At 35.0% G+C, this 26,482-nt stretch overlaps 1 protein-coding gene across 2 annotated transcripts in view; it reads right to left on the bottom strand.

The window, feature by feature from the left end:
* The window catches only part of LOC150093667 (migration and invasion enhancer 1), a 28,028-nt gene extending 10,454 nt beyond the window's left edge, over positions 1–17,574 (bottom strand). The window contains exons 1-3 of one of the 2 annotated variants that reach the window (XM_090412777.1): positions 17,378–17,574; positions 9,308–9,405; positions 1,188–1,264 (exon numbers count right to left, since the gene is read on the bottom strand). In XM_090412777.1, the coding sequence (XP_090268903.1) occupies positions 1,188–1,264; positions 9,308–9,371 (141 nt within the window). In that variant the 5' untranslated portion in view covers positions 9,372–9,405; positions 17,378–17,574. The remainder of the gene's footprint in view (positions 1–1,187; positions 1,265–9,307; positions 9,406–17,377) is intronic. The other variant, XM_090412776.1, reaches the window with a different exon arrangement.
* Positions 17,575–26,482: the final 8,908 nt, after the last annotated feature.

Below are 26,482 nucleotides of genomic sequence, written 5' to 3'. Positions count from 1 at the left end.
GACATTTTCAAAGCTTCTACCTATTTTCATTGTCTTTGTCTTGTTATTGCTGACCTTCATACTATATTTATCACAACAGTTATTCAATTTAGTCAGAGAATCTTGCAGACTTGTAGCAAATTTGTTAGAAGTATAACATCGTCCGAATAAAGCAAAGAGCTGACATTAGGTAAATCATCGACCATACTCTAGAGACTAAATGATATTTTTCAAGCCACCTTAGATCTGCAAGAAGCAGGGTGGCAGTATCACACCAGACAATGAAACTTCTACCACTTAAAGAGCTTTTCAAACATCTACACCAAGATGAAATTCAAATCTGCAATCTGCTGGCCAACCAAGTAGGTAGTATCTGAATAGCATGACAACAGAAGTAATCGCTTCTTGTTGTTGTTCTTACATAAGCTGGTAATATTTTAAGGGCCTTGATAACTTTGTATGACACCTTTTCTCTATGTCTAGTCCCAACACAGTCTTAGTGCCATTTTTTTTTTTTCATCTTCATTCTCAACTGAACATGACATAGTAATTATGTCAAATTCAGTCAGTTCATGTTACTTGTCATTCTGCATTTGTTCCTGTGTACCATCATCATTTGTTTTCTCACAGCCTGGAATTTCTTATAACAAAAATAGCTGATTATCACCATTTTTCCAAACCATTTCTTGTTCATTTCCATGTTTGGTAACTGATTTTCTTCATGATCTTTCCAGGTTTTATGATTCCATTTCATCCCGTGATTGTGCAATCCAGTAAATGACATCTTTTAGGTTTGACTTCTTTAGTAGATCTAGCATACCATTTCCCATCAATAAAAGCATATGGCAATGTTTTTTTTTTGTAATGTTTCAAGTACATGTTGGTCCACTGGGTGACATTAAAAGAAAAAAACTGCACTAACATCATGGACTGAGAGAGACAAAAAGAATGACAGGGGATATAGTTCAAATTTGTGTACATCTCAACAATGTAAATAGCTGAGTCAAGATTTAGGATTAAAATAATTAAAAATTATTTTAATCCTAAAATAATATTCAGATTACCTGATATGCACATCACATGTGCATATCAGATAAGAGCCATATAATTGGGACTGTACTGTATCTAAATTTTTATATTTTGAATAATAATGTGTGTAACATAAATGTATGCTTTAAAAAAAAAAAAAATTTTAATTCAATAATTACCTCTTCCATTGATGGAAAAGCACCTTGCTGTAGTTTTGAAAAAATTTCCACACCATTAATACTAACTTCATAGGAAGCTAAAAATATAAAATTTAATGAATAAAAAGTTTGTAGGAGTGAAATTTAATTATATAAACTTTTTTTTTTTGTACTGGTAGTAGTTTCAGCATACATAATGTAGTAATATGTAATTACAGTACACTATCAAGAACTAAGGACAACAGATGATATGGTAAAGTAAGTTGATGCTAAAAACAATGGAATAAAAATGACATGGTGACTATTCCTGTTAATGAAGAAGGTCACAGTACATTACAGCAATTTTAAGCAAGGGTCAGACAGACTCTTGCTTGAAATTGTGAAGCAAACCAATTAGTCTGCTTCACAGTCTGAATGAGAGGTGAAAAATTAATGGTAACATGTGGTCTAGATCCTTAGTCACTGAAAATAAATAAAATATCAAAATTATCTTTCAGAAAAAATTTCCTTTTATTATTGTGGAATGCAAATTTTGTCTATAATTATACATAATTACAGACAATATTTATATTATCCTGTAAATCTAAGCAACCAAATAATTAGAAGGTTTTCATTATTAGATTTTCAGCAGTAACTGTTCTAAACATGAAGCCAAAGTTGCATTTGATATTTGAAGCAAATTTTAGAATTTAATGACTAGATACAATCAAAACTCAAACTTGTTTTTCATGAAGTCCATTTTTGTAAATGCTGATTAACACTGTTGCCAATATATTTTCTAATGCAGGTGGAAGGATGATGCATGTCCTCTGGTTTAAAAAGATAGACTTGATTCTGATCATAGATATAAAGAACATTTTTTTTTGAAAGAAAAATACTAAGATTAGTTAGCTAGTCTCATAAGGAGATGGCAGGGTTTTTCTTTCCACAAATTAACAAACAGCAGCCTAAGAATGTAAAAGTGATTTTTCAGAATAAGAATGAATATGTACAACAAGCCCATAGTGGTTGAGTGCTGAGTACTGGTTTAATGATAGGGGATTGGGATTTGGATCCAGTCGGCTGTCATAGGATTTAAATTTAGATGACAAGAAAATATCAGGATCCTCCTGATCTAGAGGATAAAATGTTGGGAAACTGGCTTTATGTGCCCTAAAATATTGGTATCTTGAACAAGATGTCTCAAAACCAAAGAAATCTTGATTTGTAAATTGTTAAAGTTCACTATTCATCAAATTTTATTCATTGTAATTTCTTGGTCTTTGCTTTCTGGCAAACAAGATCTCTCTGTGAAATTACTATACTTTGTGGGATACATAAAAACACTCAAATGCCACTGTCCTTTATTTGAAAAAATAAAGGACATTAATCCTTACCCACATATAAAGATGCTATCAATAAAGGAATGCACATGCCTGCAATATATATGTTTACTTACTTGCTTATAAGTAAACATACATTTCTTTGCAAAAAGGTATAGCATATATAGTGCTGTTGAGAAAAATAACTAATTTATTATCAGTATTAATCTAAATATTTCAATTCTCATATCAATGACATTATTCAACCTGTGTGTTGAGGCTTAAGTACTGTGAGGACATCATGTTGGAGACTTAATGGAATATTTACAGCACTAGGAAAGGATTAAAACTAAATTTTAATACTTCCAATATTTCATCTCGATCACTGAGACATTTTCAGGGAAACACACTCAAATACAACACAAAAAGCAAGAAAGCAAAGGTTGGTTGATTGGTAGAGCCTCTGCTACTAATAGCTCAAGCAAAAAAGTTAATCAAGTTTGAGCGCAGTTAGTAGTGGAAGGGGATCAATCGTTTGATACTGTTGGCACACTCTCCCTCGAAGAGTCTTTGAACTCCCTGGAGGTGTCACATAATAATAATAATATAACATGTGGGTGACTCTGAAGTCCTATCTAGATGCTGTGCCCTCTATGGACATTTGATCCCACTTTACATCCTATGTCACCCTCTATGGTGACATAGGATGTAAAGTGGGATCTCTGATAATTAATGTTCCTCAAATTTTGGGAAGTTTTATGCAACCGTATTTATTTAAATTCGGTTGATTTCTGAGTGCTGCCACAGATTCTAAAAACAGTCTTTCTTTTTTTAAAGTTACTATAGTGGAGCATGGTGTTTTTTTTTTTCAGGAAATCCTTATTATTTAAAAGTTATTACTGTGGTCTTACTTGTTCTTTTAATAAATATTCAAATCAGTCATCAATAGATCCAAATATGATTTCATAAAGGCCAACAGCAAAAACTTGCCTCCTGTTTGAATGGCATACTTTCTGGTCCCTTGTAAGGCCACTGGATGCAACTTCTGCTCTACTGCACTTCCACCCCTCTCTCATCCTGATGGCACCACTGTTATTTCACCCAAAGATAAAGCTAACATCCTGGCCTAAAGTCTTCTGATTGTGATGGCATCTCTCTATTGTTCTTAAACATTGGGCTCTAGAATTAACACCAGTCCTGCATCATTTCTACAATCTACTATACATATCTGGTACTTATCCCAATGCATGGAAGCAATCTCACATCCATCCTATTCCAAAAAAAGGGTGACAGACATCAACCATCAATCTACTGACCAACTGCCATCATTTCAATCCTCTCCAAAATAATAGAGAAAATTATAGCCAACTTCTCCACTACAGAGAGGAGAGGCCCACCAATTAATCAGCGACCACCAGTACAGATTCCACGATTCAAGATTCACAGATGACCTTGTAGCTTACATCATCCGCCACTGTACATGCCATGAAAAGGTTTGCAGAAACTTGTGCTGTTGACAAAGCTTTTCGACCATGTGTAGCATCATGGCCTGCTCAACACATTGCCATCCTTTGGTCAACCTGCCACCCTCTCTTCGAGCTTTACCATCAATGGCAAAGTGCCTCAAGGCTCTGTCCTATCATCTACTCTCATTCTCTTGTAAACAACCTACTTGCAATCACCACTAATCCTATCCACAGCGTTGCTGATGATAGTACTCTCCACTCTTCCTACTCATTCGACAAATCATCAGTACTCTGATATCCTGGGCTACAAGATCATCTAAACAACGATTTTCATACTATCCTTCAGTGGGGCAAGGGCAGCTTTTGCATGTTTAGTGCTGCCAAAACACAGTCATGTCCTTTCTCTCACAAAAGAGGTCTCAGTTCACCTACCTTTACCCTCAGTAACACAAATCACCAGACAAGATCAGATCTCTCTCTGTTTGGACTAAAGTTTATCTCCAGTCTCTCCAGGCATAAACACATTACATCAAAAGCCTCCTCAGTATCCAAGAAACTAGGTATTCTCTTTCATTCAAAATGATATTTTACACACAACCAACTCATAACTATATACAAATCCCAAATCTGCCCATACCTAGAATATCCTCACATGTTTGAAGTGGTGCACCTAAAACTTCCCTTAAAATCTTTGATACTGTCTTCCTTGAGGGGAGCAATTAGGCACACACTGATGATGAATAGAGGTTGAAGTGAATATATACATATTCACTTCCACCTCTATCTCACAGATGACAGGTTTTAGCACTGTATCTCTTCTATAGGTACTTCTACGTTCAATGCTCGTGAAGTTGCAACTATCATTCTTTCACTTTCAGTTGCACCTGATAATACAAGAGCAGCATCTGTCCAGAATCTATTTATGTGCAAATGCAATGAATCTGCTTCTTCTCTGTCCACTTCTGTCCTCTGGAACAGCCTTCCTCATGAAGTATTTCCAAATGATTACAACTTGCAGCTCTTAAAAAAATAAATAAAAATAAATAAATAAACTTCTATTTCAGTTGTTATCTGCACTGATGTGCTCATAGGTCTTTTGATCTCTAGTGTATGAGATCAATATTAAAAAAACTGATACCATGAGTTTGAACATAGTATTCTTCTCAGTTGGTCATAATTTCCTGCTTTGAAGTTCAGCATGTAATCTTTTCTAATTGGAACATCCATACCCTTAGCTACTTATCCCATCACTACTGCATGATCACTATCACCAACAGGAGAAAGAATAGTCGCATCTTTTATCAAAATCTCCGGCTAACACCATGATTAGGTTTAATATTCTTTGGCCTTGAGTTTGTTATTCTTCTCTTCTTGTAACCCTGCTTCATCTTTTTTTTTTTTTTTTTTTTTTGTTCTTTACTTATATTTCATGATATGTCATAAATGGTCGACTGCTGCCATTTATTTGTTAAATAAATTTGTCAGACCATAATGGTCTAACAAATTTATTTGTTTTACAACTGTGCCAGTTAGACTATGTATTGAGTGCGAGTTTATAAGATTTTTTAATCAAAGACAAAGCAGATATTGTTAGCATTCCCTGCTTATGTTAATCTTTATCTTAGTTATGGCTTGATTATTGATCACTTAATCTTATGCAGGTTCAAAATTTTCAGGATAGTGCATTGACAGAATCAGTCAAACGTGTTGTTCACAAACCATTTAATTAAATCAAAGAGGAATATTTACACGGTCTGATCCATTAAAACACACACACACACAATAACATTACAAGTCTTTGTTAATTTCATTGTTCCTGATTCAGGCTTCGTTCTATGTTTCTTCCTTTAAAGTTAAATCACAATGTAGAATATCCTGCTAGTCATAAATACACAACTGAAAATAAGGCATACCTTAAATTTACATTATTTAGTACAGTACTCTTCTTTCTCTTGCAATAATTTATTATAGACAGTTGAGATTAAGACACACCTTGAGTGAGCTTATTTCAATATTAATTTACACAATCTTATTGTACCCATAAGCAGACACACCTGATGTACATTCTTGCTCGGAAATATCAAATATATAATTACTTACAATTCTTTCAGCACCAACTTTTACATGAATTTTTTTCACATATGAAAGTGGTCTTTTCTGTCTTTCTTTCCTTCTGCTGGTTTGCTTTTGACTTCCCACCAAATTTCTTCTTTGTTCGAATTGTCGATTATCTGTGTCCTCTAGGACCCTTAACATGGTGGCAATGTGCAGTTCCTTCCTAGTGAGATGTTCCAACGACCAACACAATACTTCTCACTGGTGGTTGATCCAGGTGGGAAAAGATTGAGAATTCTCAGACCTCTTTCGATTACTAACAACAGACCTCACGTGGTGAGAGACCCAGGCAAGAGAAGAGTGAGAAACCTAAGACCTACAATGCTCTCTTTCGATTACCAACAACAGACCCAGGTAAGAGAAGATTGACAAAGATAATAAGTCTTTCTTAATGTTTCATCTTATAAATTCCTGGCCTTCCACTGTACACAGGCATGCATGCGTCTCTCAAAACTTCCACATATTGTCATGTATTGACATCTGAATGTGATGTCAATAATGACATGTGCCACACAAATACAAGATTATTATAGACAAAATTGACATTAATTTAAGTGAAATCTTCTTAGAAAAACATGTAAAAATGAACATAAGTTATTTATCATGAGAGATTTTACAAGTTCTTTCTATCATATGCTGCTTAAGGAAATTGTCATGCAACAGCACAATAAATTTGACTTCATTGTTCTCATGAGATTTCACTGTATCCAATGAGGATACAGAGAAATGAATGTTCAGATAATTAAAGTTACCTATGATCATTAATTGTTTAGTACCCAATAGGTTTATCTGGCAATGCATTTCATCGTCACTAGCAGGACTACTGGACTATAGAAACCACTAGGTCTGCAGCAACAACCCCACCATGTTAGACTCTGCTACACATTGAATAGCCTCAAACTCACTGTCACATGGAAACCTGTCACTAATATTGCAATCATAGCTATCTACACTAATTGGACTCAAATCATCTGATATTATTAGCAGCAAACCCTTCCTCTCCTATCTTGCCCATCCTTCCTAAAAATACTGTAACCTTTACACTCCATAACAGTTAGTACAATGGCTTCCTGATAGCCATATTCTCATTAATGCCTACAATCTGAGCATAATAGTGTATTCACCAAGGCAACATTCAACTTTTTTGTTTCTTATACTCCTAGCATCTGTGTATAGACATAAGTTAGATGCTTTTTTTTTTTTTTTTGTATACTCTTCTCTGTAATCTGTATGATATCTAGGTGATATTCATAACTTAGTTGGACAACTTCAAAATTTGTGTCCACATTCAATGATTCACTTACAGATATCCTTACACATATTTGTGTGTTTTTATATTAATAGTTGCATAACTTTAGTCATTCTTACATATACATTCACAAAATTCCTCCCATTATAATCTAGTTCCCTGACTCTATATTAGGTCTCATACTAATAGATAATTTCTTGAGACCCTTGATATCAAACACATTCACGTGCAAGATATCTTTCTGATATAAATCCCCTTCTGCCCTCAAACTCACTCCACACATCTAGAAACTTGCAATCATTCTTTTTACATATCCTGCAGACTGAATTGCTTGCCATCAATCCTCAATTCTGTGTTATCATATTATCTAGGTAATATAGTAACAATTTTTACTTCCTCACTATTCACTCTCACTTCTTCTAGTAGCTGTTTAATATATTTTCTGATACTGTCAGACAAATCATTTGGCTTTACCAGAACTACAATCTTTTTTGTGTTTTTTTCCTGCTTTTCAATTACATTCATCAAATTTTAATTTTAGCATTCGGAAAGCTGGAAATAGTAACAAGGTAATCAATTGCATGTTTTTAAAATTGTCTCCATACCACATAACATCCTCCTTTTTGTAATCAATTTTATCCACCAAAATCACTGATTCAGTGCTTTTGTTTCTCCTTTTGCTGTTCACAATTCATCTTGTCCTTTCAATGCCTCTCTAACCACTTCAACTTTTTTTTTTAATTTCTTTGTCATTCTGCCTAATGATGTGCTTGAGTCTTAATATTTCCAAAGTTGATTCATACTTGATATCCTCATCAGTTTCCAAAATGGCATGACTGTATTCACTGGGGCAGGCCACCTTGTTAACAATTTCACTTACATTCCAGTTTGTTGCTGCTGTTGTTCTTCCAAGGTTTTAGTGCCATTTTATGGTACAACTTTGGTATATGTCATGATATTACAATATCAGGAAATATATCAAATACTATTAATACACAAAAATAAGCAGTAACATTACTATAAAAACTTAATTATTCTAAGAAAATAACAAAATAAAACAAATGTCACTAATTTCATGGGAGCATTTAAATACACAAACTATTCATTATACAGCCTCAAACCATACTGGCATTTAGAATATCCAGCATATTCTAAATAAGGGAGATAGTTTACTGTCAAACACCGACCCATCACCCTCAGTCTATGGAGACTGGCAAGATTCCTCTTCAAATTAATGGACAAAGTCATCAACAGTCAAAACAACTTTGGTACAGACCCTGACTAGTTAATAAGCACCCACCAGTATGGATACTGCCAATTAAGATCCACAACTGACATCTCAGCCTACATCACCCATCACTGGAAACATACCATGGAAAGGTTTGGAGAAATATGCTGTTGCTCTTGGATCGATTGTTGCTCAGTGTCTAACATCAAAGCCTGCTAAAGAAGGCAGGCTGCTTAGTGACAATTCAAATTGTAACTAATGAGAAACTAATGTCCTATGGTTTTAGTAACTCGCAAATCTTAGGCAAATTAATGCAGCCATACTTATTAAGGTTAGGGGAAGTGTTTCATAGCTGATTCTAAAAAAAGTCTCTCAGACATATAGCAACTTCTATGCAGTAGTTGCCTTCTTTCATTTAACCCTACATGAAGAAGCATCCAGAGCATGGTTTTCAATTCCAGATTTCTCATACACATGATCACAAATTCTAAAAAGCTGTTAGTGATTATTAATTTATAATCTTATTAATTCCTGAACATTTTATACAAAAAAAGAAATTCATTTTAAATGAAATGTGAATGAATATATAAATTTAAATGAAATAAAATAGGAAATGAAATATATAAAAAAACCTAAATTATTTTAATTTATAATAATTAATGGCAGCTAAGAGAAATAGCCTATTGTAATGTATATTCACATGACAGCACTAAGATTTATCTAAACTTTACAATTTTTGCCTAATTCAAACATAATACTGAATAAATAAAATATGCTCTTACATAACCTTCCCACTTCTCCAGTTACATTTGCTTCAGGAACTGCATTCAGAATTTGTCTTTGCATTTCCTTGAAGCGAGATTCGTATCCTCATGCTCCACTGAAAATCGAAGTGGAAAAGTAAATGAGATAAATATTTTGTTTGAACTTCCAAAATAAAAAGTAAATTAACACTAGTGGAATGCTATACCAATTATTAAATTATTACTACAGAATCATTTAAAACACATAAAAGTAATTATATTTTTCTATTTCTACAAACATTTTCTATTTACAATTAACGTGCTTAAAAAAGTCTTGGGCATCCTGTTTAGCAGCATTTTCAATTTTTATTATTATTAGACATCCCCAGGGATGTCCAAAGACTCATCGAGGGAGGGCACCTGCTCTACAACTTGATCTCTGCCACTCAATCCACCAACTAACTGCAACTACACCAATGCCATCTACCGCCGCCCACCACCACCACTGGTATTTCCAAGGACAATCACAAACATCCATGCCCACGGCGGGATTCGACCCCGCAGCCTTTTGACTGGAGAGCGGATAAGCTAACCACTCGGCCAGCCAGGCTGGCAATAATAATAATAATATGCAAGCCAAAGTTTGACAATGATCATAAGACCTCACTTTAAATTTTCATACTCTGCAGTGTGAGAGAAAATAATTTTTTTAAGGTCATAGATTCAGTGTTAAAACTGTTAATTTATATAAGTGAGAAAGCAAAGTGATGGATGCTATTGATGAAAGGCATGCAAGTGAAATATGAATAACAGCATGAGAAAAGGGATGAAGGATATATGTGAAGGTAGAAGTGATGAGAGAAATTGTGCATTCATGTAGTTTTTCATAGTACAAAAGGCGAGCTCAAGCAACAGTGAGAGGAAAGGATATATATGTGAGGTGTGCTTGATAAGGGTGTGACTAAATCATGTTTTCTGTATAAAGGCTGAGGATGTTAGAGAAGCTGTTACAATGTAGGCAGAAAGTAAAACAAGTTGAAAAGCACATGTACAAGCAATATGAAAAGCAATAAGCATGCATATATAAATGAATATATATAGAGAGAATAAGAAATGAAAATGATATAAGTAATGAAAGTTACTGGAAATAGCCAAAAAAGAAAAAGAGAGCAAAGACTGTTTTTTGTGGCATGATAAAAGTGAGAAAATAATCTAATAATCTATGAATTGACTCAGTTGAAGTGATAGAGTGAATCTGAATGGACAAAAAGACTTACGTAACTGATGGACTCCATTTGAATGTTTTTAGAGTTAGATGCCTAGAGAACATTCAGTGAGCAACTGAAAGTGGAAAATAATGGAAAACAGAGCTATCAGGAAGATGCTAACAAGTGTATGTGTTCAGGCAGCCCTGAACACACACACACTTTCAATCTGATGGGTAGGTCGTTACAAAATGCAAGACTAAATGTGGGTCAAGAGTGATATTACAATTTGTATTTTCAGGGAGAAATGAGAGAAAAAGTGTATGTGGTGGAGTGGGTGAAGTATTAATAATAGAGAAACTGCAGCCAACAAAAACTGAAGTTAAGCGTATGAAATGCATGGCTGATGAGCAGTACATCTGAGGATATCCAATGTGAGATAGAGGCCAAGACAATAAAATATACAGTTCATTGCTGCTATAGGCCAGGGGTATATTTGCTTGGAAAGAAGTCAACAGACACCATAGACAAGGAACAAACAGCCAAGGTATAATAGGACCTCCTTTCACTGCAATTACTACAGCAATCCTATGGGTATATTTTCCACAAGTGTACAATAGTGATCAATGGAAATTTTGGAACCATTCTTCTTGTAGGCATGCAATGAGGTCATGGACTGTTGTGAGGCAGATGCCCTTAACCTCACCTGATGCTCCAGTTTATCCCATTGCACCATAAATCCAGTTTAGCCACATCACACTGTAGGCTCTTTGCACCACTGAAGATGATGCTGCATGTTGATTCAGGAATGTAGGGATCGCCATCCTACCATGGAAACCCATATTGTGAGCCTCAGTTCTGAATGTTTTTGTAGGGATTCGTGTTACAGTTGATGCCAAACTCTGTATTCAATGTGTAAAAACTGACAAATGGTAGTTTTTACATATCATCCTTCATAATTAAACAGCTATGGTCATGTTTGTTGAATGTGGTGGGTCATCCACTGCAGGTAACACTAGCAGTTGACTTATCTTAGTATAGTATCCAATTAGTATAGTATCACTGTTAGTATAGTATCCAATTCCACTGTCACCTTATTATAAAATGTGAATAAATTACTGAGGTAAGACCTGCCTTCTACCAAACCATGCTCTCCCCCAGTAGAGTATCATGTTCATATCTAAGTATTCCTGAATTTTACTTTTAACCAAGTTTTTCAGTACTTTAACCACCACTCCAGAGATACTCAATGGTCTGTAATTTGCTATTTCTGTCTTGGAGCTACCTTTTATGTAATGGAACTATCTTATCCTCTTTCCACTTCCTTGGAACATTGCCAGAGCCAAGACTTACATTAAACAACTTTGTCAAAGGCACTGCCAGTTCATTTGCATATTCACATACCACACAAGCTGACATACTATGCAGGCCCACTGCTGTATTCACATTGATACTGTTCAATACACCAAGTACCTCATCTACATCAATTCTCATATCAGTCTGTCACATCAGAAACTGCAAAGTCACTTTCCTACCATCAGCACTGAGTAAAGTTTTCTTTCCATAATCATTTTTTCTCTTACTTGTTACGTAGCAAAAAAACTCTTTTGGATTTACTTTGGCTGCTTAGATAATTTTCTTTCAAAACATGCTTTAGACTTCCATACTTGCCTGTGCTTATATTGCTCATATGCATGCGCTGATCACCTTTTTTGTTTTTATTCCTTCCACAGTGCTTTCTGATTTTCATCTCCTGCTTTATATTGCTACTTATCCACTTAATCCTCCTGACCATTTCCCATGCACTAATGACATTTAATCTGTATAGTTCCTTATGCCATGACACTGCTCCAAGTTGCCTTCTAAGTTTGTCACAACCTAGCTTTGTAGTCCCACATAAACTTTCCTGATCTGAAAATTCAATATGTTGTAGCCAACTTCCCAGGACAAGAATGCATGGTCACTTTCTCTGATCAGAGGTAGAGTTGCTACTGTAGTTATAATAGATCTTCTGATGCCATTACCAGATCCCACATTCATACTCCTGATCTCCTCCACCACCACATGCTGTTTCTGGTAATTATCCCTTAGTAACTGAATAAATTCCATTTCCATTTGGTCATGTGCCCTTTCCTCCCTCCAATATATATTCCCATATAGATTGGAGGGAGAAAAGTCTCTCATGATAATTGCTTGGCTGCACTCATTTTGCTAATCTGTCTATGCATATCATCCACATCTCTTTCTGAACCTCCCCCCCATCCCCAGGTCTATAGCAGCAACCAACAACATATTTTGTCCTATTGGTTTCTGTCTTACACTAGACAGCCTCAAGTGAACCTTTTCCCTCAGATTAACAATCTTCCTTAACTCTTCTTGTTAGTTGAAGTTCTTCAGTTATCAAATATCCTTCTTCCTGTCCTATTTTTCTCTATCTTCTCTGAAAATACAGTATCCATTATAATTCATCCCTGACTACATCATTCTCCGACAACAGGTCTTACTGATGCCAATAATTTTGCCCAAGTCACGCTGCCCAATGCCAAAAAATCCTCTCCTATATTTTTAATACTTCGGGCATTTGTGTACATAAATTTCAACATCAACTGGGGGGCCACAGTTACCCTTACATAATGTGATGGTGGCAGGTCTATAGAATGCTCCTTATGAGGATGGGTTGTAGATTTGTGGGTTATTACAGAAATTGGCTCACAGGTGGGAAAAGGATGATATAGAGACATAGAAATTGCTGAAATGCTTTTATAGAATTCATATAGAGGAAATTTTTCAGTACAGGTCAGACGGGGAGAACTAGAAATCATCCCTGAAAACTGTTTAGCAAAGCTGTGAGGATCAGTTTGTCTAGAGAGAGAGAGAGAGAGAGAGAGAGAGAGAGAGAGAGAGAGAGAGAGAGAGAGAGAGAGAGAGAGAGAGAGAGAGAGATGAATGAGTGGAATAGGTTACCAGAGTTTCTTGTAGGTGCCATTTCAATGAATGTTTGAAGCAAAGTTTGTGCCTCCTTATCGCAATGATGATGGCACATTGCATCCTTCCAATTCTTGTTGTGACAAGAGGAATCTTTATATGGGCTTTTTCAATTGAAGGTGGGATAGCAGGGTTTTTTCTCCCAGAAACTCAGATTTTTTTCATCTTGCATACATGCAAATTGGTCAAGTAAACACACAATTTATGGACAATATATACTAGTGGAGGGCAGTAAATGGCGCTATGTGGTGATGGTAGTAGTATCTGTAGTCAGAGCATTAAGTAAAGGAGACAATGAGTTGTAGTGGAGTAGTGTGTCCTCCTACGATGAGTCCCTAGTAGTGTCACATAATAATAACTGATATTATGTAAATGCTTGGCATAATATTTAGCACTTCTCTTGATGAGTCTACTGACTGCATGGAGTTCTCCATGTAATAATAGCAATTAAAAAAAAGCAGTAAATGTCTCGCATCACTGTAATTTAAAAATATATATATGTGAACATAGATGCACATCGAGCCTATAAGATATTCATTGTAAATTAAAGATACCAAAAAATTATATATACTTGGTTTAATCCTTTATCCAAGTGTTCAAAATAGGACAGTAGCCCATTTTGGATTTCAAAATGGACTACTGTCCAATGAGAAAGAATATTATACTATATCAACAGGTATTTCTGAATGAAAATAGCATTTCAATTCTGAATGAATTTTTTCTGCATCTGATTAGCAAATGTATTATAATAAAGTATTTGCGCTTACACTTGGATAAAGGATTAAATCAAATATAAAATTTCTTGGTATCTTTAAATTATAGTATAACCAAGTAGAAAAACTTCAAACAAAAGATATTCATTGCTTATGTTCATCAACCCAATCCTGTATTCTATTTCTAACCAATTTTTTCAACACTTTGATCACAACTGCAGATATACAGACTGATCTGTAATTGGAAACTTCTGTTCTCGAACCATGCTTGTGGAAAGGTATTATTTTGCCTTCTTTCCACACCTTAAGAACTGAACCTACTGCAAGACTCATTAAATAACCAGGACAAGGGCACGGTTAACACTTTTGTACATTCTTTAAAAATACGTGATGATATGTCATCAATTTCCATAGCCATATAAACATCTAAGGTAATAATCCTTTGTTGTTTTTTTAAGCATCACCAAAATTTAAGACCATATTATTAAAGATTGATTCAGCAGGAAACTGAAAGATTTTTCACTGGTAAAGTATTATCCACATTGACAATATCCTATTGCATGAGATTTTTTCTAAATCAGCATCCATAGTGGATTATTTGATGTAAGCTTCTGTTATCTTTATAGTAATTACCTCGAAGTCACTGCTGCTGTTCAGGATACTACAGTTGCATGCAGTCAGTGCAACATTGGTTATAGTATGAATTACAGTTCACTCCAAAAGTAACAAATGTATTTCATTTATCATCCATCAGGCTTATCATTTTGGACTTTTTGCCCCCCTTCTCACCCTATGTATATATTTTTTTTAAAACAGGAGTGAAATTACATATTTTTTGTGTTGAAACATCAGAGTATGGATTTGTAATCTTATATTAAGGTTTAATGGAATGAAAAGAACACAGTGAAAAAAATTAAACACAAGTTTAACTGTTCCAAGATTTCATCTTATGAAGAAGGTATGCTTATAGAGAGATGCTGCTCTCTGATAACTGAGAAATCAACAAACCACATGGCATATTTGTAATTCATATCATAAGTACTGTAAATCACATGATGCACTACAATGATAAGAAAATATAATGCAAATAAGAAAACCCAAGCATTAAAAATAAATAAATAAATCGCAACAAAAACACTACATCAAACTATAATACCAAACACATACAACTAAATATCATCTTTAACATCATGCCTACTTAGAAGGAAGACATAAGTAACACAGCAAATACTTCAAAAATATTTGTTTCATGTTGAGACAAAGTGTCAAGAAAATCCAGAGTGTAAACATTCCAGAAACAGCCAAAAAAAGAGGAAAACTTTGATGTGAAGAATATGAAGTATGAATCCAACACAAATATTAATAAAAAAAAAAAAAAAAGTAGATAAAAATTAACACTAACAGGCAAAATATCCCCAATTCCCTTGGTGGTATATCTTCAGTTCTTCTTATATTTCTTCTTCAGAAATATAGTCAAACTGTCTCCTGAGTTTTTCACAGTCACCTAATTACAGTTCCACATTAGGGATCTCTATTTTACCTTTATTAATATTATCCTCCTCAGTTTTATATCATCATCAACAACAAGCAACTGTATATCCCCTCCTTCAAACCTTTTCCTATATCATTAACTTATGAATTAACTAGCAGTAGTCCCAGTACAGATCCTGTGTTACACTCATAGTTATCTGCATTCTTTTTGATTTTACCTCATAATATACTGTTTTTGTTTGTCTGTGAGCTACCATCTTATCCAATCCCAAAGCACCATTATATACAATAAATTTTGTGAGGTATCTATTAAATGCCTTTACCAAGTCCAGCAATATCATCATGTGCAGCCATTTCCTTTATTTGTCAGTTTATTATTTAAAAAAATAAATAAATAAATAAAATGTGAGTAAATTGCTAAGGTACAACCTGCCTTTCACAAAGTCATGCTGCCTTCCCTATAATGTATCATTTTTATCCATCCTAACCCGAATTGTTTTTAACCAACTTTTCAAGTATCTTAACCACTCTTGAGATACGGATTGTTCTGTAAATTTTACATCTTTCTTGGATGTAACAAAACCATTTTGCCTCCTTTCAACTCATTTGAGACACTGGCAGAACTCAGGCCAGTTCTGTTGCATTCTCATAAAATATGGACCCACATCCAATCCATGACAATAACTGTATTTGCATTGATATAGTAACCTAAGCATCTACAGTTTTGTCTATTTCTATGTTCACATTAGGAACTGCTGTCCATTTATTGTCATTCTTACACACACAAGCATGTGAATACCACCCACAAAAATTTTGCAAATTTATGCCAGTAGTAATCTCACAATCAAATTTCACTTCTTCCATACCCATGCTAGTGATCATGCTTTTCAGTGTTTCGCCCTGCTCCTGAACATGTTGACAATCTTTGTCATTATGTCTCCCTCTGCATTTTTTTTTTTTTTGCAGCTTCAGTTTAATGATGCTGCTTATCAACTCCTACATAATATTCAATGATGTTAGTAATATGAATATTACTCATGCCACTAATATCATTCCCTTGCAGTTAGTTATGCCAGGGTACTACTCTGAGCTGCATCCTAAGTTGTGTGTCATAATCGCCAGCATTTTAGTGCCTCACACACACACATGCATATGTGTGTGGTACTTAATGATCGAGTACTACACAGAAATAAAAATTATATAAAAATGTTTTTTGGTTACACCTACTTCGTGTTTTTTTTTTTTTTTTTTTTTTTATTATTAAATAACGGTTATCACTAGCTCTGCCAGCAAAGGTTAGGCGATTGGTAGAGCCTCTGCTACTAATGGCTCACGAAAAAAAAGTTAAGCAAGTTTGGGCGGGATTAGTAGTTGGAAGGAGATCAATCGTTCGATGCTGTTGGCACACTCTCCCTCGATGAGTGTTTGGATTCCCTGGAGGTGTCACATAATAACTTCAGAAAGAGGAAATAAAAGCATATTAGAAAATACAGGATGTTACATCAATGAGAAATCTAGCAATGCTGAAAATTAAAATTTTTATGTACTAAGTTTTACGTATACATGTGAATATAATGTAAAAATAGCAATTAACATAAAGTCGATGGTTTATTTACGAAAATTACATGGTCAACTTCATGTTAGCATCAAATAAGAGGGGGGGAAGTCAAATAAAACATATAATTTTATATTTATTGAGAAGACTAATATCATACTTGCCAGTATTCAACATGAACATCTACTGCCATTTTGAAAACAAACAGATTTCACAAACCTGTCTGATTTGCAAATTAAATGTATATACGCGCGAATGTACTATCCGTTTAGAAATCAGAAAAAAACAAGACCTTCCCAATTCACATTCTATAACTTCATGATGAAATTGCTATATATAAAGCGACATTTCGCCGGCAGGCCATCTGGTGAAGAAAGAAAGAATAGTTTTTTTTAGCGCAACGTCCAAATTGCCAAATTATGCCATTTTATTTGAAACGTTAAAAGCAGAATGCGATCGAGTAGGTACAATAATATAACTTTCTTGTATTTTCATAAAGTATTTCTTGTGTTTATTGATAAAAGGCTCGCCTTTCATCAACACTTATTATTATTATTATTATTATTATTATTATTATTATTATTATAGTTAAGACTCATAATTGGAGAACAGTGGTAACTAGTAACTTCTGTGGCTTGATGGACCTCAATCCCATGGATTATTATCCCTTCATCGCTAGGAAATGGATTTGTGTTAAAGATTAACGAGCACTTGGCTCACCCTATTCAGGGCATGTAGAGCCAAAAAGGATTCTCTGCATAATGTCGACATCGTTGCTTTTAATGAGAATTGGTAGAACAGAAGAGTGATAAAAAGTGTACTCTTTTTCACACCACCTCAGAGGTAGAGCACCAGGCGCGCTTTTTTTAACGTGGCATCCTCAGTAGGCCTAATCCACGAATTAAAAAAAATTGTGGCAAAAGAGGTAAATATCATTTTCATATCGAGATGAAAAAATGATATCATTAATATAAAAATTCATTAATAATGGACCAAGGACTCATTCTTTGGATACTCCACTAGTCCTATTTCTGACACCTGTTTTCGATATCTGTCACTGAGCCATTCTCTTATACAATATAGTAATTTATAATCCTCTCCCATATCGTTCACTTATACAACGGCGTTCTATGTCAAATCCTGTCCAGAGATTTAGCAACTGATCCATTAGGTAGTCTAAAGCAACACCCCATCATGTATTTGATCTTGTTAGATTCCATCTCACACCAAACATTATCCGACATCATTAGCATCACATCCCCTGATCTCCTATCTTGCTTATCTTTCCTAAAAATCCTGTACCCTTTACACTCAATACCAATTAGTATATCTGCATCTGTAAGCTTGGTATCACTAACTCCAATAATTTTAAGCCACAACTTATTCACTAAGGCAAAAAAATCTGCCTATTTGTTCCTTATACTTCTGGCATTTGTGCACAGACACAATACATTACCTCCATGCTTTTTGTATATTTTTCTGTATAGTTTACACGATCCAAATTGGTTCAAATGCATCTTCTTCACATCTTTTTTTTACTGGAGGAATATATGGATAACAGAGGAACCCGAGTAGTTCTCTGCCCTTAGGATACGAGGAAATAAATACTTTACTAAACGAATTTAATTGAAGAATGAAAAGAGTATCTTTTTTGCTTTTATTTAAAAGCACTGCATGGAAATTGCGAGTCGAGTGATTTGCAGAACGACACCATTCTCCATTACGTAAATGACAGTCAAAGTAAAGTGAATAATAAAAGTTTGAAAGGAATATTTTTCCAGAAAACGTTTCTCAGGTATCTGAAAAAAAAAAATGACGGAAGTCGAAGTAGGTGAATTCTGTTATTTTCAATATTAGAAGAGGAATAATAAAGTAGAACACTTTTAAAATAATAATAATAAAATAAAAAACGCGGTGTGCTTAAAATGATTATTCAAATTTCAAAATTGTAATTAATGAGGATACACTGTTTGGAAAAACAGGATCTACTTTAAAGATTGTAAAATTAGAAAAAAAAAAAAATTCCAAGTAAGAAAATAATTTGCAAAAATGAATTCGACTATTATCTAAAATATCTTATCAAACCTATTTGAAAAGTGTTCTTATTAATATATTAATATAAAAGTATTAATATAAACACGCTATTCACATAAAAATTAAAAGCAATTTGTAAACATTTTCCACTGTGCTAAACTTATCGTTTATTAATATGATATGAATCGTTATGAGGTCACATATAATATTAATGCTATTACTACAGCGATGTTAAAGGAAAACGGCAGTATACAGCAATATGCAAAACGTTTAATCTAGATTTAAAATAGTCCAATAACTGTTAAGGAAAGCTTCCTCCGTGGGGGGGGAGGGGAATCCCATCTTCGGTACCTTGCTCAAAGATAGATTGAGATCTCTGAGGAAGGACATTGGATATTCATTGAGATTTTTGATAGGAGTCTACTATTTATCAAAGACGGATGGTAGACACTTATCACCTCTCTTTGGAAACGATTGCATATGAGCTACAGTGTTGTAGGATGAACGATTTCAGAATGTAACATATTGTATAGATGTTAAAAAGGAGTTGTTGGTTCAGGAGCATATACAGAGCACAACCAGTGAGATTGTTCAGGACCAGAAATCTTTTTGGTATCCAAGTCATTCAAGATCCTTCTGATGTTTTTGTGGAAAAGAAGCACGTGAGTTGTCTTGGTCATCTTTTAGGAATTAGATGAATCAGATTTCTTGTATTAGGAACCTGTCGATTGTATTCAGTGGTCAAAGCAACGCAATTCCCCGTTAGTACGTATACACAGCTTGGAACGAAGTCCACGGACAAGGTGTATCGTACCCTGTAATGAGTCACTTGTTTGTATCTGATATAATTGGAGGAACAGATACTTCCAAGTCAGTTCAACTATGTCCGGGAAATGGCTGCGAGAAGAGAATTGACGGAGTTCGAAACAGGCGTTGTGATAGAATGCCATGTTGCAGGCCTATTGTCTGGAAAAACGTTGACAAAATGGACCATTCCATGTCAACAATCAGGCATACCAGACTGAAAAGATGTAAGCAAAGAGAGTCAACTGCAAGTGTCACCCATAGAGAGAGAGAGAGAGAGAGAGAGAGAGAGAGAGAGAGAGAGAGAGTCTGCACAAAAAGCATTTAGATTCGAGGCTCAGAACATGGTAGGACCGCAATATACAAGCCCCACATTACACGCAGAAACATGCTCCTCCGTTTTGAATGGTGCGAAGAGCGTGTACAGTGGGAGGTGGAAACTTTTAAAGATGTGTTAGTGATCGATGAATCACACTATATCCTCTACCAAACAGATGGGCGGGTATGACGGATGCCTGGTGAAGGTATCTTACCAGCGTGCGTAACCCCAACTATGAAATTCGATGATGGTGGTATTATTGTATGTTGCTGTTTTTCCTGGGTTGGCCTCGTAACTCTATTTGTGGTGCTACGAACATTGAACTGAGAAGTATCTAAACATTCTGGACAACGCAATGCTTCCTACTTTGTGGCATTTTTTCGGAACTGACTATTGTCTCTTTGAACAAGACAATGCAAAGTGTCATAAATCTGCTGTCATATCTGCGTGGTTTCTGGACATGAACTTCACTTCACTGGCCTCCACAGAACCCTGATCTCATCCCTACTGAACATCTGTGGAATGAACTGGAGAGTCAGCTGAAGTCAAGGGACGTTCACCTCACAACAGTCCAGGATCTCATTACATGCTATAGGAAGAATGGTCCAACATTCCCATTGATTGCTATCGTACACTTGTGGATAATGTCCCGTAGGATTGAAAGGCTGTTCTACATCTTATTAACGTGGATGCCATAGTTGTTTTTTTTTCACACTATGGTGTCCGTTAATTTCTTTCCAAGTAGTGTTTTGTTTTGTTTTTTAAAATTATTATTTATAATGCGAGATGGTAAGCTGTGATCGTAATGTGTGCATTTCCAAACAATGTGAAGAAAAGTGAAAATTTTCATGTCATGCGGTTAGAAGACGATATTCATTCTGAATTATAATTATTTCTTCAGGATTCACCGGTTTCGGTTGAAATATCAGAGAGGAAGTCTCCACCAGAGAAACGGGGAAAGCAGCCTCTCCCCTTCATCCTTGCAGGATAAAAAGATGAAGTTGTATTTGACTTGCTTAATATAACGTTCCCGTACTTCGCTTTCTACATACAGAACGGTAACTGAAGCGTATGTCAAACATAATCCAATAAAGAATACCCTCTCCTGTTCGATAACAAAGTAGAAAAGAGAGTCCTCAAGCTGGCCAAGTAGTACACGGGACTAACTTGGTGATAATGCATCATGAGGTTTTCCAATCAGCTAGCACAGCCACTTTCTCTTCATAAATTTCATAGATGGAATTCGCTCATATCGGAAATGAGCGATTACCACATATCCACCTACCGTGGTCTCGAAATAGTTTGCTATTTCGAGACCACGCGTGGACAGATCAAGTACAACCTGGATGTATTTCGACTCCACGCTGCTATCCCTATTGTTTTATAAACTCTTCTCTGTTATGAACCATGAACATCATCATGAATAGAACAGTACTGGAGATCAGAACCTAACCCCCCCCCCCCACACACACACACAAAAAAAAAAAACTTAAATCCTCACTAAACACTTCTATGTCCATTTATCTAACATTCGGGCTTTTAACATTGACATAACGAATGTGGCGATAGCAATTTAATTTCATATGAGAGGTTAATGATAGAACGCAAAAGATATACAAAATATAAAACAGTTTTACACTGTCGATAGATCCCCAAATAATTTAAATTCTTATGAAAAAGTTTTCAACATTGGAACTTCATGCCATACGGCAAGAAAATATATCAATCATTTCAAAATTTTAGAATATTTTTCTAATGATTTGGCTTACAACTGGTTTCTTTAAATTTACTATCAAATGTATATCTGTAAATCATCTGAAACACTAGAATTACGATAAAACCCATAGATTACAATTACGTTAATACTCTGAGGCCAATGAATAACGATTATTAATTTCGTGCAATCTTCTGTCTGGTTAGCCGGTCTTCAGCGATCATGCCTCATCGTAAGGCTTATCAAATCCTGCGTAGCATATCCATTCCTTTATACTGCTGTTTTCCTGTATAAAATTGCAGCTGATGCAACAAATGCTATGATGCTAGTGGATTATATTGGTTAATTTTGTGTAGTCTTCTGGTCAGACAGTCTGACCAGGAGGCCACAAGAATCATCGCTGATCTCATGCCTCCTATGAATCGTTGCTGCTTTAACTTTTTAAAATGTTCATATTTGGCTCGATTTTGTGCGATGCTTTCTGAGGATCTTTTCGGATCAGCATTATTACCTGTTTAGAACACTCATTCCTACCAAGGAAGCTTGAAATCTTGAGAGGAATTCTTATGGTTTTTTATTCTTACTCTCTGGTACTATGTGACTCCAAATTCAATGGAATGACTTCAGAGCTGGGCGGAGTTTACTATTTTCTTGTTTTGATACTGCTTCGTTCTTGGAAGTTTTTGTTGCCAAATTTAAGACTCTCCAAAATGATATTATTTGCTGAATGCAATAAATACAATAACTCCACGAAAATTACAATAACACACACATTAATCTGGGAAAAAACTCAATAAAGTAGAGACACCACCAATTTTCCAGGAGCTTATGTAGGAAAAAAAAAAAAGAAATTTCAAAATTGTAAACATTACTAAATATTTAAATATTTAAACAATTAAGCAATTTCTTACTGAATACAAGGATAAAATTCTATATAAACTCCTATGGGATTTTAAAATATTTGTAATAGCAATATTTTACAGGAAGTTACAACAACACAGTTCTGGTAAAGCCTTAAAATAATACGAAAATGAAGCTAAACCATTAAAAAAATTGGAAGACCTGCATTTAAATTGAAGAATGATTAGGTCATAACACAAACCAAATACTGTAAATATTTCGTGGAATCTTCTGAAGTTCTTTTTCCTCTTCTTGAAATGTATTCCGAATTGAAAACTCAGCTGAAGTTAATTGGAGAACAAAGAAAGTTCATTAAGCTATCAAATCAGATCCAAGTCGAGATAGGGGTGAACGATGTACGACTTCGTTGATAATTTGATTAAGTCATTTGATCCTTTCCTTTCGACTGGAGTGACTTCATTTAAGAAGATATCATCGGTCGAGTGAGGACTAGAAAAAACAACAACAAAAACGCTTAACATGTAGTACATTACTTTAAAAGGTGAATGCTCCACAAGAAAAGGAAGTGCGCGGGTTAAAGTTGCATCTTCGGAAATATGAGTTCATTTTATATTATTCTGTGAAGAAAGGCTACCAACATCTATGTGAAATGTCTGAAAAACTCGTGGCGGGTTCTTGTTAACACTACGCAGGTCGTCATTCTGAAAACTGGTAAATATTATATGCTCAAAAAAGATATCTGCCATTACAAAAACAGTTCGCTTCTTTATATAGATGTCCCTGTGAACTCGAAAGCGGGATGTAAAATGTGCCTTCACTTGAAGAATTCGATACATCTTGTGGAACAATCTTCTTCTCGGAAGAAATGCATTTTTTTATTTTTTATTTATTTATTTTTTGAACAAAAGGATTCAAATGATCTCAAAACGAACCCCCCCCATATACAAAAAATATTTCAAAATGAATTCGAAATATAAAAAACAGATAAATGAATGTTGCTGTAAAGAACAAACGAGTCACTCATGCATCGTTATCATTGAGATAAATGCAATAAATCCGTGTTAAATAAATATTAGAGATTATTAATAAATTCTACGCCGATACATTTCTCATACATTTCTTGTATCCTTAAGAAATACATATTAATGTTGGCACTACTGCAATGCAAAAGAAAACCTGAAGTGTACTGTGATCAACATATATTTAGCGACTGATATTTATGCCTAATAAAATTCAACACCAGCGATATTCTATCACGAAGGATTTCCACACGCACGTAAACGAAAATTTATTGATATATTTAAAAATAAAAACGTGTGAATCTTAAATTTTTAAGTACATAAACTTCTGTTTAGCGATCATTGCCTCCAAGGAGCATTCTGTGTTGTTTAAAATGCTACCACTATTTTAAACATACTAACAGACCACTGACAAATCAATTACTCCACCATGGCAGGCAATTGCAAAATATCTCATTTGTTATTTAAACTTTACAACAATGAAACACTTTTTGCAGAATGGTCTTCTTCTTCTTGAGTATTCTGCAATTGAGAAGGTTCTTCCCTTAGTAGCAAAAACTTTCTTTCCACTCTCTTCTGTTCTGAGCCTTCTCTTTCATAGTTGTGTACCTGTCTCCATTTAGCATGTCATCTAACAATGTTTTCCTCACTCTTCCTCTGGGTCTTTTTCCATCTATTTTTCCTTCGATGTCATCTCTGATGATTACGTTCCCTCTCAGAATATGTCCGATCCAGTTTCCCTTTCTTCTTTTTATCATTTTTAACAGACTTCTTTCTTCTTCTACTCTTTTTAGGACTTCTTCATTAGTTATTTTATCTGTCCATTTGATTTTTTCCATCCTTCTCCAAATCCACATCTCAAAGCTTTCCAAAATCTTAATTTCTTCTTTCTTCGATGTCCAAGTTTCAGCTGCATAGAGGAAAACACTCCACACATAACATTTTATTAATCTTTTCTTTAGTTTTCTATCCATTTTACTTCTGAATAAATTCCATTTTCTATTAAAGGTATCTCTTCCCATTGCTATTCTTGCTTTTATGTCACTTTTACATACACAAAATGATATTAGACAACAATACCTAGACTACTTGTATTTCTCTGATCATTGCTGTTACATTACATGCATACAAAGGGACTCTAAAGAAAGATTTTTTATATGAACATTTGAAATAATACTGACAGAAAAAATTAAACAAGTTATATAATTTTAAGATGTACTTAACATAAGTGTTTTATGTAATTTATCAGTAAAGCAGAAAAACAAAAGCATGAAGAATTCCTATCAGAAGTTTTTCAACCAACAAAACAAACCTGCCAGAGAACACGTACATGCACACAAACATGCATACAGTGGTTCTTAACCTGGGGTGTGTGCACCCCTGAGGGTGTGAGAGAAGTTTCTGAATTTTCGATGGAAAGTCAGATTCGATGGACAACAGCTATTGAATAAAAGATGATCTTATTGAAATATGAGCCAATGCACGTATTCAAATGGAATTTGAAAAACTGGATTTAGAACATTTCTGGTGTACATAGTTAAAACCTTATCCACAGCTGGAAAAAGCAGCATTGCAGACATTGCCACCACCTACCTGTGTGAAATGGGATTTTCATCACTTTTAGACATAAAAACAAAAGCCAGAAATCACTTAAATGCAAGTGATGAGTACTATTACTATAATTACGGGCAACTCCAGAGTCATTAGACTCATCGAGGGAGGCCCCAAATCATATTCATCACAACTATTCAACATTCATACAGTATCTATCATACCTCGCCTTAAACTCATTTACTATCACAGCATCCACCACAGACTCAGGGAGCGCATTCCACTCATTCACTACTCTAAAAGTAAAGAACCCAGCTCTAACACCTTTACTAACCACACTTTCGCCCAGTTTCCATGGATGTCCCCTAGTCCTCCCACAACCAGCCCTGTTCTCAAAAATATCTTCTGAATTAATTTTATAGAAACCCTTCAGTAATTTGAATATCTCAATCATATCTCCTCCTCCTCCTCCTATCAACCAATTTTTGCAACCCACAAATCCTCAACCTGTTCTCATAAGGTTCATTCCACAGACCTTCTATCATCTTGGTCACTCACCTCTGGATCCTCTCCACCTCCTCCCCATCAAGAAACCTAGGTGACCAAATCTGGGCAAAGTAGTCGAGATGGGGTCTTATCAAGGCTCGATACAGAGGAACAATAACCTGCTTGTCAACGTATTCTTCAGCAACCAAGTGATTTGATGAGCTGATTTGGCCACTTTTGCAATGTGTCCCCTAAATTTCAATTCCTTATCCACCAACACTCCTAAATCTCGTGCCTCATCAATTTCCTGGAGCACAGTTCCACCAATGCAGTAAACTGCCGCCAATCTTTTCACCCCAAAATGCATAACCTTACATTTTGCCACACAAAATTGACATCGATTCTCCTTAGCCCAAACCTCCAATCTATCCAAATCATCCTGCAAAATTTTGACGTCATCTGCATTCACTATTGCCC

This window comes from Typopeltis vanoorti, chromosome 23, assembly GCF_054136105.1.
Source record: "Typopeltis vanoorti isolate ZY-2024b chromosome 23, IOZ_Tvanoo_1.0, whole genome shotgun sequence".
In the NCBI taxonomy this organism is placed as follows: Eukaryota; Metazoa; Arthropoda; class Arachnida; order Uropygi; family Thelyphonidae; genus Typopeltis; species Typopeltis vanoorti.
This window is presented reverse-complemented; position numbering and strand designations above follow the sequence as displayed.